Raw genomic sequence first — 16,240 nt, 5'->3', positions numbered from 1 at the left:
AACTAGCTGTAATAACAGTTGAATCATTCATATGACTGTGTCCAGTGGGAAAATGTATAGAGATTGCAGGCTTATATGCAAGACTAAGCTACTGATAGTCTGGTAGAACTTTGTTATGACTTATGTTCTCAACTTGAAGGGTAATTTGATGGTTTTAAACTTTGCAAGTCACTTAGGATCATAGAGTAGTTGTGACAAAGGAATTAGGATAGAAGAGAGAATTACTACCTGTAATCTCATTCTGAGTCCAAATTTACAACATAGGAATATTTTCAGTTTTTATATTTTGCTGCAGGTGGAGGCAAATCAAATTTTGTTACAAATTCCATCCTTTTTTTATTCTTTGTGTCATTATTAGTGAATTTGCTTTGAGTAGTTACTTAAGCCTGCCTGCCTGGTGTACTTATGTTGTGAGAGAGTTGTGTGTCAGTTTGTAAATAAAATGAAAATAATTTGGATTTAACTATTTGGTTCATAGATGTTGTGCAGTATATGAAGATCTTGAATGCTGGATCTTTTCCACTTGAGTTTATACTTCTGTGACTCAAGTGCTGGAAATGCGAGTGACACCTTTAGACCACTGTCTGTGTTTTAGACCTCTATTGTTTCTGAGTGATAGAAGCTAGGACTGAAGAAATTTCTTATCTTTGCATTTTTTATATATCCCACTTCATTTATTTTACATATTTCATATATATGTATAATTTACTAGATTTTTTTCATTCTTGGCTTGCATTAATACTCAATATCACTTTGAGATGAGAAATGACATAACTAATTGTAATTGGGTTCTTTAAGCAATGTTGAAATACTCAAAGGATAGATGCATTGTCACTCAGCCTCTAATATTCATGTGTAGGTGTAGTGCACACTGATCAGAAGAGATGCATGTGGTAACCTGCCCTGGAATACAACCTTCCATCCCTTAGCTTTTTCTTAAAAAACTAAAAAAGAGGAGCAATTGTAGCAGATTTTTTTTAATCTTCTAGGATATTACATCTTAAGGATAGAGCTCCAAAAACATTGTGCTTATGTCTCTACTTGTTCAGCTGGGAAATGACAATTCATGTCTGACTGTCTTTTATTTGCTTTCAGGTAACATTGCTTTCCTTCCTAATTGAAACAGAAGTTTCATTCCTTGACTATATTAAAGGCGGGTATGTGATTGGCAACAAACCTTTCTCGTTTTCACAATCTCATTGTCATTCACTAATAATTTGTATATGTACTTTGCATATGATGACTCTAAGTAGTATCTGTGAAGAGCTGTATTGTTTCCTCATTTTAGAGGCGGTCCTTTCCTATGTAAAACCTGCAGATAGTTATTGATGTAAGTTAAGTTATGGAACTTCGCTTATAATGTTGGAATTGGTGTGGTGCTAAAACACTGAGTAATGACCACTGATCAGCCAGAGAAAATTGGATTAAGCGAAAGGGAATTACCCATATGCTAGCAAATTAGTAAAATGCTGTTTTATTTCTTCTGATTACACTGACCTTTGGTGTACTTAATATTGGCGTTTGTTTAGAGACTTTCCCCTGCAAAGGCATTTCTTCAATACTAATTATGTAAAACTTATGTTCAATTTCTCATTTATTGTCATTTTCCCAAAAGGGAAGTAGAGACAGAAGCATCAAATGGCTTACCCTAGAGCATGCCTTGAAATAGAATGGAATTTCACAGATTTCTGGCTCTTAACCTCCCTACCAGAACACAATTCTTCTCTAAGATAAATGGAAATAATTTGTCATATGTTCCTAGGTACTTAATGTGGATTTTTGAGTAATAAAATCTGAATATACATTCCACATTTATTTTAGAGCATTGATTACCTGTGAAGAAACAAGTTAGTTTTTATGCCAGTCTTCAACCAGGCTTCAGCCAAAATAATAAATAAGTCTGTGTTGTGTTTTGGCAATAGCAATATAAGACTTTGCCTTTTTTCCCAACAGTGATAATCCTACAGACAAGAATGTGCTTAAGGTTTATTCCTAACATATTAACCGCCAAAGTTCATTAAGTTAAAGTGACAACCCCCATCATAATTGTTAGCTGCAGAGAAACTGTCAGTAAGCTCTCTGGCCTGCCATTGCCTTCAGCGGTTTGAAAAACCACAACCTGCGGCTGTACTCAGCACTGAACTGCTGACCTGTAGAGGGAATGGATTGTTGTTCAGATGTTCTCCAAACTGTTGACCCTAACCCATGGGCTGCTGCAGAGTGTAGTTTTTTTCTCTCTCAAGGACTAACAGCCTCTTTGATGTTTCAGTTCTCCAAACAGTTAAATTTTGAAGTTAGGAGATCCAGGTTCACTGCTATTTGATCTCCAGCCAAGAAAATAAATATTTTCACTAAGGGTAAATTCAGTCTGTTACATATCTCAAAACACTGTGTCTTTTGGCTCATTAAGATTAAACCTGACAAGAATGTTTTATGCATAGTACTTAAAAATGGGAATGCTTAATTAGGGTTTTTAACATTGATGTGGATGTATTCTCCTTAAAATTCTTACTCAGTATCTTTGGAGAAGTTTGTGATTTACCTTGCTGATTCGCTCGCTCTTTGGTGGCTGAACGTATTTTCTCGTTTGGATAAGATACAGAGCCTCTGCAACATTTGATTTGATTGTTTGATATTACAATGTTGTATGGTGTACACGGCTGGTTATGGGTGACCTTCAGAGGGAGCTGTGTAGGCCCATCATGGAGACGTGTAAGTAGGAGGACACATTAGTGGAAGGAAGGGGCTGTGTGAGAGGGCAGCTGTCCCTCCCCAGGAGGTCTGGGAAGCTGGGGGTGCAGCTGGGCAGTGTGGTTGGCAGGTGGGGTCTCACCAGCCAGTTGTGCAGTGCACAGGCAAGACAAGCAGGGCAGGCCCAGAGATGGTGGCCAGTCTCAATGGAGAGTCCAGATCATCAGGGCAATTTGCGCTGATGAGGCAGACCAAGGTCAGGCTGGGAAGGCAAACCACAGATCCAAGTCAGGACCAGGTCCAACCATTACCAGGCAGAACTATGGTGGACAAGGCAGGGAGGTCAAGCCAGGAAGGCAGTCCATGGGTCAGGATCTGGATTAATGAAGTTCATGGCCAGGCATGGGCTTGACTGAGCTGGAGACCTATACTCCTCAGACGTAGCTCAGACAGGGACTGAAGGCTCAGCTGAAATGTGGCTCCTGAGCCAGTGGAGAGGCACCTGGTGGAGGGCCGAGGTGAGTCTGTTTGGGGCCGTTAAAAGTCTCTTTAGTACACTCAGGATGTTTCTGGACTACAAACTTATCAAGCTTTTCTAGAATTGCTATCCTTACCTCCAGTTCAGTTAAATGGAAACTGCTGCTCGAATAATTCTTGTCTATTTTTGCACTCTTTGGATCCTACAGTTTCTCCTCAGAGAGGATTTAATTTGGTTGTTGACTGCCTTAGAATCTGTTACAGTTTAGCAAAGGTAAAACTTGCTAATATTGGTCAGGCATGCTGTCAAGGTACTACTGCATCTTTAACGGCTGAAGAACATGTAAACTCTATATGCTATAAAGAATCCTATTGGCATATTTGCTTGGCAAGCCGTTCCTCAGGCACCTAGATTGCCATGGTTAGGAAACCGGGTAATTTTGTGTTTCTGAGTCCATTTCTCATGATGAATACGGGTTGTGCCTGCTTTGAACCACTGTGAGTAACAGATAGCTACTTGAGATAATAGAAGAGTATTTGGAGTATCAAGGCTCTGGATGTGATTTCCATATGAACAGTCGTGGTCAATCTGTTGTGGAGCACTTCTGATTTGTGCAAGTATTCTGGTTTTAGTACAAAATTGTAGAGTTTGAGAGAAACAGGTCAATTTTATTAGAACTGCTGTTGCCTTTACCAGAAGCAGAAAATGGCCATCCATCCATGTTTACTAAAAGTTTGTTTTGAATGAAGCATTTGTATGCACAGATGCATGAAGAAACAGTTTTACCTCTAGTGTAGCTGTTTGTTCTTTGATGTGTATTGTACATATATACCTCCACTATCTTATTTCCCATTCATTCATCATTCATCTCTACAAGAAGAGTGTGTATAAGGAACTGAGGTATTAAGTTTTGTATCTAAATTTGGAAAAAAAAAGAATATAATGTGTGCATGTGTAATCTTTTTTGGATGATTTATCACATTTCCCACTGAGATGTTACAATACAAGTTAATGAACCTAATTATCTATATACTAAAGACAAATAGGATTTTTGAATACAAATACTACTTTGTTGTTACTGATATTTTGTATACATCTCTGTAACTGCAAGTCAAAGAAGACTTGTGATATTAATAATTACCGTTCAAGCTTTTTTTCTCTCTTTTATATAAAAAGAGTGTAAAACAGTAAAATGCTGTGCACTTAAAAGTAAGCAGTAATACTTATCATTTAATTATTTTATACAGAATCTTGGTTAGTGATTCATACAGTTATTTCTGTGTTCATGCCAGTGACAACTGTAGAAGTAGGTGTATAAAATGTTACCTTTCCTTCTGCAACCGTTGCAGTTTTATTTGTAAACATGGCCTGAAGGCTGAGACTCAGTGTCATTTCCCTGGCTTCTCTGTTCATTCCTTTGTCTCATTTAATACTACTTTGTATCAGTTGCAGTCCAACTGACAGATTTTGAAGGAAGGGAGAAGATTTCATCATTAATCAGTCTGTTTTCCCATCAAGCATCGCCTCCAAAATTGCTTTTTTAGTTCCCTGTTTTACTTCCATTTAGTTAGGCAAGGGGAAGAAAACACTGATTCTGCAATTGACACAACATTGGCTCTTTTAAATGGATGTTTATGAAATACTTCATGTTCAGAACTTTAATTGGAATTGATTTGAGGTGTCTAGAACTAATACTGATTTAATGGAAATCTTGACGTCTTTAAGTGTGACAAATTGGGATTGCATTATTGATTTAATTTATGTTTTGAGTCTGCATCTGTTTAATTGGTATATTGCATTGTAACTATCATCAATATGACCGTTTTTTTTTAAAGAGCTTTGAAGAATTAAATAGAAGTTTATCCACAAGTTCTAATTTTGTTTTACTACATAATACTGTGTTTTATAGCAGTATGGCAGGAAAGAGGTAGCTGTTTCTTTTGCATCTGAATGTTATGTCAAGGGGTGCCATCTTAGTAGCTGACTTTTTCTAACATCTTGATACTTAATCACGTATCTTGCCACACTGGTCTTCCCATGATTAAAATAAGTACATTGTACTAGAAATTAATGTCTGTTTCAAAATCAGACTTCTCCTGCCACTTAACAATTAATAACGTATTTCTATCAAAATGCCTCCTAATATGTGAATAAGCTCAGGAATGTAAGGGGTATGGCCTTGAAGAGGAATGCACTTGAAAATATCCTGGTTTACAGGAATGCCTGTGAAACACTTAGTTTATAGCCTCCTCTGTTTTTGTCTGTAGGAGAGACCAGGAGCCAAAAATCTGCAAGACTTAGTGGACTGAAAGGATATTTCCATGTGGAAGTTTCTAGCCTGTTAGACTTCTTAGATCACTCCCTATTCTACTAAGTTACTCTGGGCATTTGTAAATCAATAAAATCAGAAGCTGAATCCTTTTGCAACCCCAAAATATTGTCGTCTCTTCTGTCCCAAATTAGTGGAAGATAAGAGGAAATGTTTTCTTCCCATCGTATTTAAAGCCTTACCTTCGCCCAGGATTTTGGAAATGAACACCCACATGTTGTTTGGATTCTAAGGGCTTTGGGCATACACTTTTAACTGTATTATATTGAGTCATTGATGGTCATAAAGGAAATTTAGAGCTCCTTTCATGACAGCTATTTTCATCCAGCCAGTGCACCATATAATGCAATGGCCTGCATATTTAATGTTCGGAGGAGACCTGGTGTGCAAGAGAGTTTTCAAGCAAGGGCTGCCAGAGCTACATGTTTTGGAGGCTTTACCAGATGTTTATTGTATCCTTGGGGAGTAATGAGTAATAAGACTATATAAGAGGAAGATCTTATAGAGCTTTTATCAGAAAAATCCTCGTTATGTTGATTCTCCATTTGGCCAAACAAGCATCTGCAAAGGGGGAATTATGAACTGACTGTCACTGGGGACTTAAATGCCATGGAGAGGATACAGCCTCTTGGTAGTGTTAGTTATTCCATTAGCTCTGTTGTAGAGCTGTGCACAGTAAGTGGTCCTCAAACGTTCAGCAGCTCCCCCCTGCTAACAGACCAGCTGGTTGTCACTCTGAAGCCACAGGAGGAAATTCATGTTTCCTTCCAATGTACTATTTAGAAAAAATATAATCGTTACAAATGTTATCAAGCCTAGTAGGAAGCTACACCCAGGCTTTAGTTTGTTCCCTTACGTATATCAGTGCTGATACAGCTCTTAATAAAAGAGGATAGGTCTCACCTTGTTCTCCCAAAGAAACTAAGTTGCCACTCTGTGGTTGCGAAGTGATTACTGTTCCTTTTTCAGATACTTTCTTCATTTCTCGTCATAGTACAGGATGAAATCAGCTGTCCAGGTATCAAATAGATCATGTTATTCTATACCAACTAAATTCTGGCAGAGCAGTAGTGATCTGTTCAGCTCCGAATCCATAGGGCACATTGCTGTGCATGGATGTTCTGCCTGAACTCTCTCTTGGGACAGGACAGGACACTGAGCAGCTCAGCCTGCCTAGCCACGTGTCAATGTTTTAGTGGTTTTTGTGCAAACCCTCATGACCTTGCAACATCACTGATGTAGCAGGTGTTATGAGCTTTTAATGTAGCTCCTTGGAGAACTGTACAGTTGGAAAAGCAGGAACAGAGCCTTAGCCAAAGAATTTCCTTATTAAACACAACAGGTTTTGTTGTCTTCTTGTGTTTTAAAATTTGCATCATTTAATCAGTCACCTAAATTTGTCTTGAAGACTTCAAGTTTATATGCTTTTTAACATTTTGAGTGTCCTTATTCTGAATTAATGATTTTTCAACTAATGTCCCTTTACATAAAATATAATAATCAATAATCTCATTTTTAAAAGTTAGTGTTGATGAAAGTTAATATGTTAATAACAGTGACCTAATAGTGTGTCCTTGATACAATCTAAGAATTAGTCTGTTAAAAAGAAATAAAACATGTAGTAGAAATCAAGAAAAAAGAAAGTGGACTTTCAGATATATTAATTACATCTAATTTGGTTCCAGAATAACATGTGTTGCCAAGAAAACATTTCTTAAAATATCATCCAGATGAATTTTCCAGTCATCCCATTTGGCTTCCAAAGTAGTGATACCTGATGTTTTCATGACACACAGCCTCTAAATTAGCCTTCCTGGATTAACGTTTTAGTTATGGATGTTTAATTTTTTCAGTCCCGATGAAACAGTAGAGAAATTAATACCTTTTGTAATAATCTTTCACACAAAATACACTTGTTCATTTTTGAAAATAGTTTTTTCAGAGATACTAACTTGAAGTTGAATTATTTATTTGAGCTTGAAAGACCAGGTTTAGTGTTCAAAGATTTAATTATATTTTGACAATTTTGGCTGCAAGGTTTGACTTTTATTTTGTACCTTTTTGCAATTCATTATTCCTTTCCTCAGAGGACACTGGTGCCCTGTGTAACTTGGGCTTCTATGTCTCTTCTCCATAAGATCATATTCAGAGGGATGTTTCTGATAACAGAATCATAATCATTTAGGTTGGAAAAGACCTTTGAGATTGAGTCCAGCCATTAGCCTAACACTGCCAAGTCAACCACTAAACCCTGTCTCAAAGCACCATATCTCCATGTCTTTTAAACCCCTCAGGGATGGTTACACCGCCACTTCCCTGGGCAGCCTGTTCCAATGCCTGACAGCCCTTTAGGTGTAAAAATTCTTCCTAATATCCAAACTAAACCTCCCCGGCACAATTTGAGGCTGTTTCTTCTTGTCTTATTGGTTGTTACTTGGGAAAAGAGACCAACACCCTCCATGCTATAACCTCCTTTCAGGTAGTTGTAGAGAGCAGTAAGGTCTCCCCTCAGCTTTCTTTTCTCCATACAGAAGTTACATGACAGATCAAACAAAATGATCGTTGAAAACAGGGCAATAACAGTGCAGGTTTGCTCTAACAGGGTTTGTTGTAGCTTTCTTGGTCCTCTGTAACATGTGAATGATGTTCTCTGGGGTCATGAGTCCATAAGAAAAAGTGACAGATGCATTAAGAGTGAGAGGAAGTTTCCTGGACTGTGTAGGCATCTAATGCCATTTTAGACTACCAAAAATGTCCATGGTGTAGTAAGTACCCTGGGGGTTATAAAATAACATTAGGAACCTATATTTAGGAAACTGAATTTGAAACTATGTACAGTCATCTATTAATGGTTGAAATAGTGTAATTGGTTTAAGTTCTTGCATGACACTGTCTTGGGAATGTACCTACAGATGGAAACAAATTATAGAGATGTAGACATCAGATTCAATCTCATTTTATGTCATGATTTTTATAGCTGTCAAATTGGCAGATACTGTAACATACAAAAGTCATAGTCCATATTATGTTGGATTGTAAATGGGAGAGGGTGTTTTTTAGTTTACCAGGGAAGTTTCTGTTATCTGGAGCAGTATATTTTTAATACAGATAGACACCAGTTTGAGGAATACTTCACAAACTGATGCTGTCAGTCATCACCTGTAGCCACATGAAAATTAGGTTTGCTGGTTTTGCCATTAGATGTGGGTTTAATATTTTTTTATTTTACTTTTGTTAGATGTTTTCCTTTTTAATCTTCTTTTACTGTGCTTTCTCTTGTTTCTGCCTTGAATTCACTATCTACGAAACTCTGTTTCTTACCAGTTGGATCATAACAGCTGATCCAGAAAATTGGTTTACAAATAAGTTCTGCTGTTCTTATGCAGAGGAAAAGCTGTTTGAGGTTTGGTTTTTTTGTTTTTTTTTTTTTTTATTTTGTTTTTTCCGCAGTGGCACATTCTTCAGCACACTGAAAGATTTCTGTGCTAGATGTACCTGACATGTAATGCTCAGAGGAGTCTTGTTTTGCTCTTCAAGCATAACACCACATCAAAGCCCTTAAAATTTATGTACAGGGGATTATAGCCCCAATGCAGTTTTGCTTAGCAGTGCCAGTAAGAACTTCAAGCATAAATCTGAAAACTGTATTGTATTAGGCTTCTTTGTTGTTGTTTTTCCTAACCCCTTCTTATCTGAGGAAGAATACAACTTTTCTGCATACTGTAGTTTAGAAAACTAGTTGACATGTATGTCCAGATCCTTATTCTTACAACTAACTGACAGTGCAGAAGGATGTTGTGATTAAGAAGCCGCAGAGCCTGGCATTTGGGTACAGATCAAACAAAATCTGACTTGTTGTGCCATTAAAAAATTTCTGGTGAAACCACATAAAGCAGAATGCGGATGTATTGGCAGAAAGGGTCTCTTGGAAATCTTAGGTCTCTGAACTTTTCAGAGATTGCAGCAGCTTTCACTGTTTTTTTTTTTGTTCAAGCCACAGTGTTTTCAGACATAGTCAGGGCTGACCGTGTTCCAAGGAACTGCATGACTTCTTGATACTGTGGGCATTGGTAGACTTTTATAATACCACTTTTTGGAGACAGAGTCAACCTGTAACCTCGCTTATTTTGTGTTGGCCTTGATCAGTATGATAAAATGATTCCATGTGATTTTTTTTCCTTATGCACAGCTTTTTATGAAATAAACAGTATTTTCTCTGGCCACATGAGGTTATTTGAACAGGAAACGGTTACTGCAAGGCCAAGTATCAAATTGTTGATGTTTAATCAAAATGTGTATGAGTTAAATCTGTTCAGTAACTTTCAAAGAGCTTTCATCTTTGCTAATTTGGTCATTTAGTTCATAGGTGCACATGCTGTGAGAGGCAGAAATTTGAAGGAAGGTGTAAAAGACTCAATCTGAGCAAAACATCAATTTCATATTCGTACAAACTCTTTTTCCTGATAGAGTCCTACTAGCTAAGAGATTATCTCCAGAACGACAGTATTTTGTCATGAAGAAAGCTGTGGAACAGAACTACATTTAATTGGATTGTCACTCTGTAAAAGTCTATTAATGATAAATTTTTCTGACAGCAACTCAGTGCTAACAATTGATCCATGCATGATAATGGATTTATTTAGCTACTGCTCCAAATACAGATCTTTATGTTGCTGCTTCCAGATTTTACTTTTGTCTTCCAAGAATTACCTTGATATGCTCACTCAAAGTACTGATTATGTTCACAGGAATAAAATCCACTGCCAAAAACTATGATATCCTGTAGAAAGATTTTATGCATAGCATGATTTCAGATATGCTCTGAATGAAGATACAGTTTTAGTGTTAAGAAAAGCAGCAGATTAGTAAAACCTGACTTCCCTTGCCAAAGTCTTCCATGACTAGGGCTAAAATATGTACAAGGAAAAATCAGTATTACTGATGAAAATGAATTAGTATTGGTTATAGATCGTAATAACCTTATTAACAATTAGGATTTTTCATAAACAATTAAAAAAAAAAGGAAGGATGGAGTAAAGTAACTGTTTTCATTGTGTTAATAAAATAACGTTAGGTAGCTCTTGACTGGAACCTTTATAAAGGAGTATTTTCAGTGTTTATTTCCTGTATTACAAAGTCATTGTCCTACAGTTTGTCCACAAACAATGTTATCATCTCTTGTTTATTTTTCCACATAACAGTAAAACTATTAATAAAATTTGTATTTGCTTTTTCTGCAGAACCCAAATCAATTTCACAGTAGCTATTGATTTCACAGCCTCAAATGGTAAGGAAAAATAAAATAGAAGTCTTGTGTATGTATGTGCTTTGTTCAGATTTAAGTGTGCATATCTGTGTATCTATATCAGTATTCTGCTTTACTTCATCGTGTTATTGATTATGTGTATGCCTGGCACCACCTGGAATCAGGATTCTGTATTGCTGAGCAACAGACTAGAGGCCAGTTCCTACCTAGAAAAGCAGGGCAAACAGAACACATAAAAATTGAAAAAGCTAAATATAAAATTTAACAGGTAGGAGCAGTTTGCAAATACTAGTGTACTTTTTGGTTAGTTTTTATTATTATTATTATTATTATTATTGCTGGGAGAAGACTGGCTAACTTAGATGACCTCACAGAGAGGGGCAAAAGAAAGGAGTTTAAGGTGGAGTGAGGCTGCAGTGAGATGAAGCAAAGTTGTGATCCTCCTCCAAAGCTGCTTTCAGAATGTCATAATACTTTTGTGAATTCTGTTTTCAAAGTGTATACCATATTATAATATAACACAAATTCACACCTTATGAAGTTCAACAAGGCCAGGTGCAAGGTTCTGCACATGGGTTGGGGCAATTCCAAGCTAGAGGGGGATATCCCAGCCATACAGGCTGGACAGAGAATGGATTCAGAGCAGTCCCGAGGAGGACTACTTGGGAGTGTTGGTTGCTGTTGCTGAGAAGCTCGGCATGACCCAGCAATGTGCACTTGCAGCCCAGGAAGCCAACTGTGTCCTGGGCTGCACCAAAAGGAGCGTGGCCAGCAGGTCGAGGAAGGTGATTCTGCCCATCTGCTCCACTGTTGTGAGACCCACCTGGAGTCGTGCATCCACCTCTGGGGCCTCCAGCATGGAGGGACATGGAGCTGTTGGAATGAGTCCAGAGGAGGGGCATGAAGATGATCAGGGGGCTAGGGCACCTCTTCTGTGAACACAGACTGAGAGAGTTGGGGTTCTTCAGCCTGGAGTAGAGAAGGCTCCAGGAAGGCCTTATAGCAGCCTTTTAGTACTTAAAGGGGACCTAGGAGAGAGCTATAGAGGGACTTTTTAGTAAGGCCTGTAGTGATAGGAAAGGAGTAATGGCCTTAAGCTGAAAGAGGGTAGATTTAGATTAGACATAAGGAAGAAACTCTTCCCCATGAGGGTGGTGGGACACTAGAACAGGCTACCCAGAGAACTCTGGATGCCCCATCCCTGGCAGTGTTCAAGGTCAGGTTGGACGGGGCTCTGAGCAAAGTGGTCTAGTGGAAGGTGTCCCTGCCCATGGCAGGGGGGTTGGACTAGATGATCTTTAAAGGTCCCTTCCAACCCAAACCATTCTATGATTCTAAGTCTAATCACAGTTTCTTGTTGCCTATTCAATGCTGAGAAGGTTTACAGCCACTGCTGTTAACCTATTAAAATGTATTCAAAACACTCCATTTTAACCTGATAGAACCACTTCTATTTATTCAGGAAATAAGTTCATTTTCTTTTAATTATCTTTTCTTTACAATTTCTACTTTCTTAGATTTCTATAATTTTTAAGAGAGAAAATTTTGAAAAGTTTCCATTTTACAGTGAATCTGATCCTTGCTTTAACAGGTAACCCTTCACAGCCAACTTCATTGCACTACATGAATCCCTATCAGCTGAATGCCTATGGCATGGCACTGAAAGCAGTAGGTGAAATCATTCAGGACTATGATAGTGATAAAATGTTCCCAGCTCTAGGTTTTGGAGCTAGACTCCCGCCAGATGGGAGAGTATCACATGAGTTTGCACTGGTAAGTAAATTAATATTTATAAATTATTTTAATTTCTTTACTACAACATTTTTGGAATTCAGGTTCAGTCTTAAGTGATTACTGGACAAGTAGAGAACAGAGAATGTGGTGATTCTTCTGTCTAAAAGGCTATTTCAAAATTTTTCATCATAGTGAAGTTACTGATAGAAATCCAGAATGAAGAAGTCCCTGTAGGCCAAAAATAGTAATAAAGTAATTATCTTTAACCTCATCTGTGGCAGCATGAGAAGCAGATGCTTGAAAGAATTTAGATTGAAGCTGTTCTATCTTAAGAAGCAAGTGAATCGTGATCCAAGATAATCTTTCATTATTATTGTTACTGTTCTCTCTCATTTTCTGGGATCTCTTTGTCTTTACCAGGCTGCTTAGTTTAGAGACATAGAGATAACTAAGTGGACTCTAAGACTGGGGTGACCAGAACAAATCTGAGACTGGTCCATGTGCCAGTTAAATTACAAACCTAAAATCTAACAGGATTTTCCAGACAGCTTGATGTGTTGTAACTGATGCTTGTGATTGGCGTGGATGTTTTATCTACTTGCTTATTTTGAGGTTTTTATTCTTCTGTAAGATAAAGTTGTCAGAATTACAGCAAGTGTAGTTATATCAGGTGAGTGTAAATTAGATAGCAACAAAGACATGGCAGAAGAGTAGTGATTGTAGATGTGTATTTTTTCTGTCAGCCTGTGCTAGAAAACAATGCCATATGTCTTATCTCAAGGAAAGGTTTTCCACATGGATAGTAATTTAGAACAGGTGCAATTGCAGATACTAATTTGAATCACAGACTTGCTTTGGACTTCCGTGTAGCAAGTTAAAATATATTGGTACATATAATCTTAAGGCTATTAAAACAGCAGACTTATTCTTGGCTGCTTCCAGTTCTGAAAGCGGTTTCTCAAGTTAATCCAGTTAATTAATGAGGCATTATGGTGCTAATATAGAGGAAAAAACAGTCTTCCTTCCTCCATGTAGGCATCTCCCATTTAATGCTAAGCAGTTTTCAACACTCTTTTAACATTCTAGATCAATTCCATTTAAAATCTCCTTTGCTTTTCCAGATTTGCAGGGAGGTATACTCTACCTCAGAACGAGATACTGGTACATTAAGGCAGTGAGGTGGTGTCACATACAGTAAGGTTATTTGGAAGTCTTTGAAGCTTTACATGGATCATTTGTTTGGCCTGACATTGGGTCATTAATCTGGGATTTAGCTTGTGTTTGTATTGTCATCTGTAAATAGGTATCCTTATTATAGAGTCATTATGGAGATAGGCAGTAAAATGCCAGCCCAAAGAATTTACTGTCCCAGCCATTTCAGTGGGTTCCCAAAGAATATGTTAGTTTCTTAATCTCTCTATACCAGTCCAAGAATCAGTTTTCCAATGCAGAACAGTACACCAAAAGAATGAAGAGTTTATAGCTTACCTTATACTCACATAGTGTAGGAACATCAGGATCTGCCTACCATTTCTTTTGTTCATATTTTTAAAGTAAGAAATAGTTGAGCCAGAACTGTGTTCTTAAAAATTATTCCAGTTTTATATCTGCCCTGTAATTCATACCTTAACTCCACACAGGGAAATGCCTGTTAGTATTTTACATGTAAGAAAGACTGTTTCATTCTCGTTAGGATAGTATTTATGTCTAGGAACCAGTTCCAGTGATTCAGGCTGCACATACAATAGCACGAAGCTGCTAGAACCTCCTTCCCTAAGCAGTTAACACTCATAACCAGCCATGGCACTTATATTAGTCACTTGTAGTAAACTCTCTGAATAGATCCTGGAATGCTTAGGTCTTTGCCATTTAAAAATATACACCAGGTAGTGTTCACTAACCTACGTAATTTTTGCTTCATAATTACTTTTAGTGATTAATCATCTTTTATTTTCATTAGAATGGAAACCCTCAAAATCCGTACTGCCATGGAATCGATGGTGTAATGGAGGCATATTACAGGAGTCTAAAATCTGTACAGCTTTATGGACCAACAAACTTTGCCCCTGTAATTAATCATGTAGCCAGGTAAGCATCACAATAGGTAATTCACAGAAACTTCTTACTTTCAGTACAACTATCACATACAAGTCTAACAGTTGCATGATGCTCAACATTGAAAAAGTTATTTACGGTTGTTTTGTTTATTCAGTTTAACATGATTATCTTGTACCTTTGAGTAGGTTTGAAGAGCATGTGATAGTATTATGAAGAATTTCATCACTGTTTAAAAATAAATACAAGTGATCCAGTTGATCCACCCTCTGCTAAAATCTCAGAAGAAATAAAATTTTTGTGAGATCACTCTGACATGCTCCTTTTTTGTCCTTTGGAGCACAGAGTTTTTGCTTCACAGAAAAGACATCAATCTATTAAAAAAATACTTTTTTAATGCATATGTCATTCTTCTAATCTCAAAATGTTCAAAATGTAAACAAAATTTTCCACAGCTTTTTGTCGCAGCAGTTCCCGGCTGGTCATGGTGCTGTTACGGCAACAGCGCAGCAGCCACCACTGGGGACCCACGATGCTGTGCTATGCAACAACTCATCTAGCTTCTCAAAGTAAAACCTTCTTGTGTTTGTAGAAGTTTCTTAAAGAGGATAATGGTGCCTTATTGTGGCAGACAAGATAATGACTTACAGTATCCCTGCATGTGTTGGTATAGGAAAAGTGATATGTCTCAGCTAATTTAGCCAAGTAACTACCTGAACAGAGTTTATTTTATTTATAGATACGGAGAAAGAACTAGTGTTTATAAAATAAAGCAGTAGGGATGCATAAATCATTGTACTGTTAATGTTTTATTTATGAGCTTGCAAAATATATAATTGTTGCAGAAAATATGTATTTACTGTCTGTTCTTCCTCTTGGTAGTTCTATAGCTCAATGAAAAATAATTTGCAAGTTCCATAGTGCAAAGAATTTTCTGTGCACCCCAGCATGGCTTGGGTTGGTTTCAGTTATTTATCATTAGGATTAGTTGTTCCATCTTCGAATCATACCGTGCAAATTATGTACATGCATATTCCACTGCTTCTGTTTAGCAACTAGCTGTTTGCTTTTAATCTTCTCTTTGGCCGGGTCTCTCCAGTAGTAGTTTTCAGATTGTGAGGAAATATGCCAATCCTTATGAGAGCTGGATTCCATGTATGGAATTCCAGGCATTTGTTGTCTGTATTAGCCATGTAAACTGGAAATCCAACTCATTGATTTTTTGGCTCTTTCTTCTTCTTTAGAACTATTGTATCAGCCGAGCTGGCTGATTCAGAATTTTGCAGTTAACCTCAAGCCTCCTGTGCATTGCAAAAATTCATCGTCTAGTACCATCAAAGCATTGGCATACATTGAGTTCCTTTTCTAACCAGTAGTTTTTCAGGGATATTTGTCAACTTCTGCAGAATTCCAGAAGCCTGCCACCTGCATATGTAGTTCTTCCACTAAAGTTTTGTCTAAATATCAAGTGGTTGCAAACTTTGGAAACTCCTTCTGGTAGTAAATCACACTGTACTATAGTGAAAAAGTTAAGTATCTTCCTGAGGATTTCTACTGCATGATCATCCTTAATACAGTCCATGTTCCAGCCCAGTTCTCAGTAACATGATTTTCTTTCAATGTTCAGTTTCTTCACTCTTCTATTGACTTTAATATACATGGTAGTAGAAATTATGATCTAGCTGCA

At 37.4% G+C, this 16,240-nt stretch overlaps 1 protein-coding gene across 4 annotated transcripts in view; it reads left to right on the top strand.

Annotated features, from left to right (window-relative positions):
* The window catches only part of CPNE8 (copine 8), a 104,703-nt gene that overhangs the window by 72,032 nt on the left and 16,431 nt on the right, over positions 1-16,240 (top strand). For 2 of the 4 annotated variants that reach the window (XR_010469613.1, XM_005498108.3), the window contains exons 13-16: positions 1,096-1,157; positions 10,739-10,785; positions 12,356-12,537; positions 14,459-14,586. Coding sequence is in view for 3 of the 4 variants with exons in the window: in XM_005498108.3 (XP_005498165.2) it covers positions 1,096-1,157; positions 10,739-10,785; positions 12,356-12,537; positions 14,459-14,586 (419 nt within the window). In the remaining variant the exon portion in view is untranslated. Of the gene's footprint in view, positions 1-1,095; positions 1,158-10,738; positions 10,786-12,355; positions 12,538-14,458; positions 14,587-16,240 lie in introns of those variants that run through there. The other 2 variants (XM_065048993.1, XM_021280440.2) reach the window with 2 other exon arrangements.

The sequence above is a fragment of the Columba livia genome, chromosome 1 (genome assembly GCF_036013475.1).
Source record: "Columba livia isolate bColLiv1 breed racing homer chromosome 1, bColLiv1.pat.W.v2, whole genome shotgun sequence".
Lineage (NCBI taxonomy): Eukaryota > Metazoa > Chordata > Aves > Columbiformes > Columbidae > Columba > Columba livia.
The sequence above is the reverse complement of the archived record's forward strand: the minus strand, read 5'-3'. Positions and strand labels throughout refer to the sequence as shown.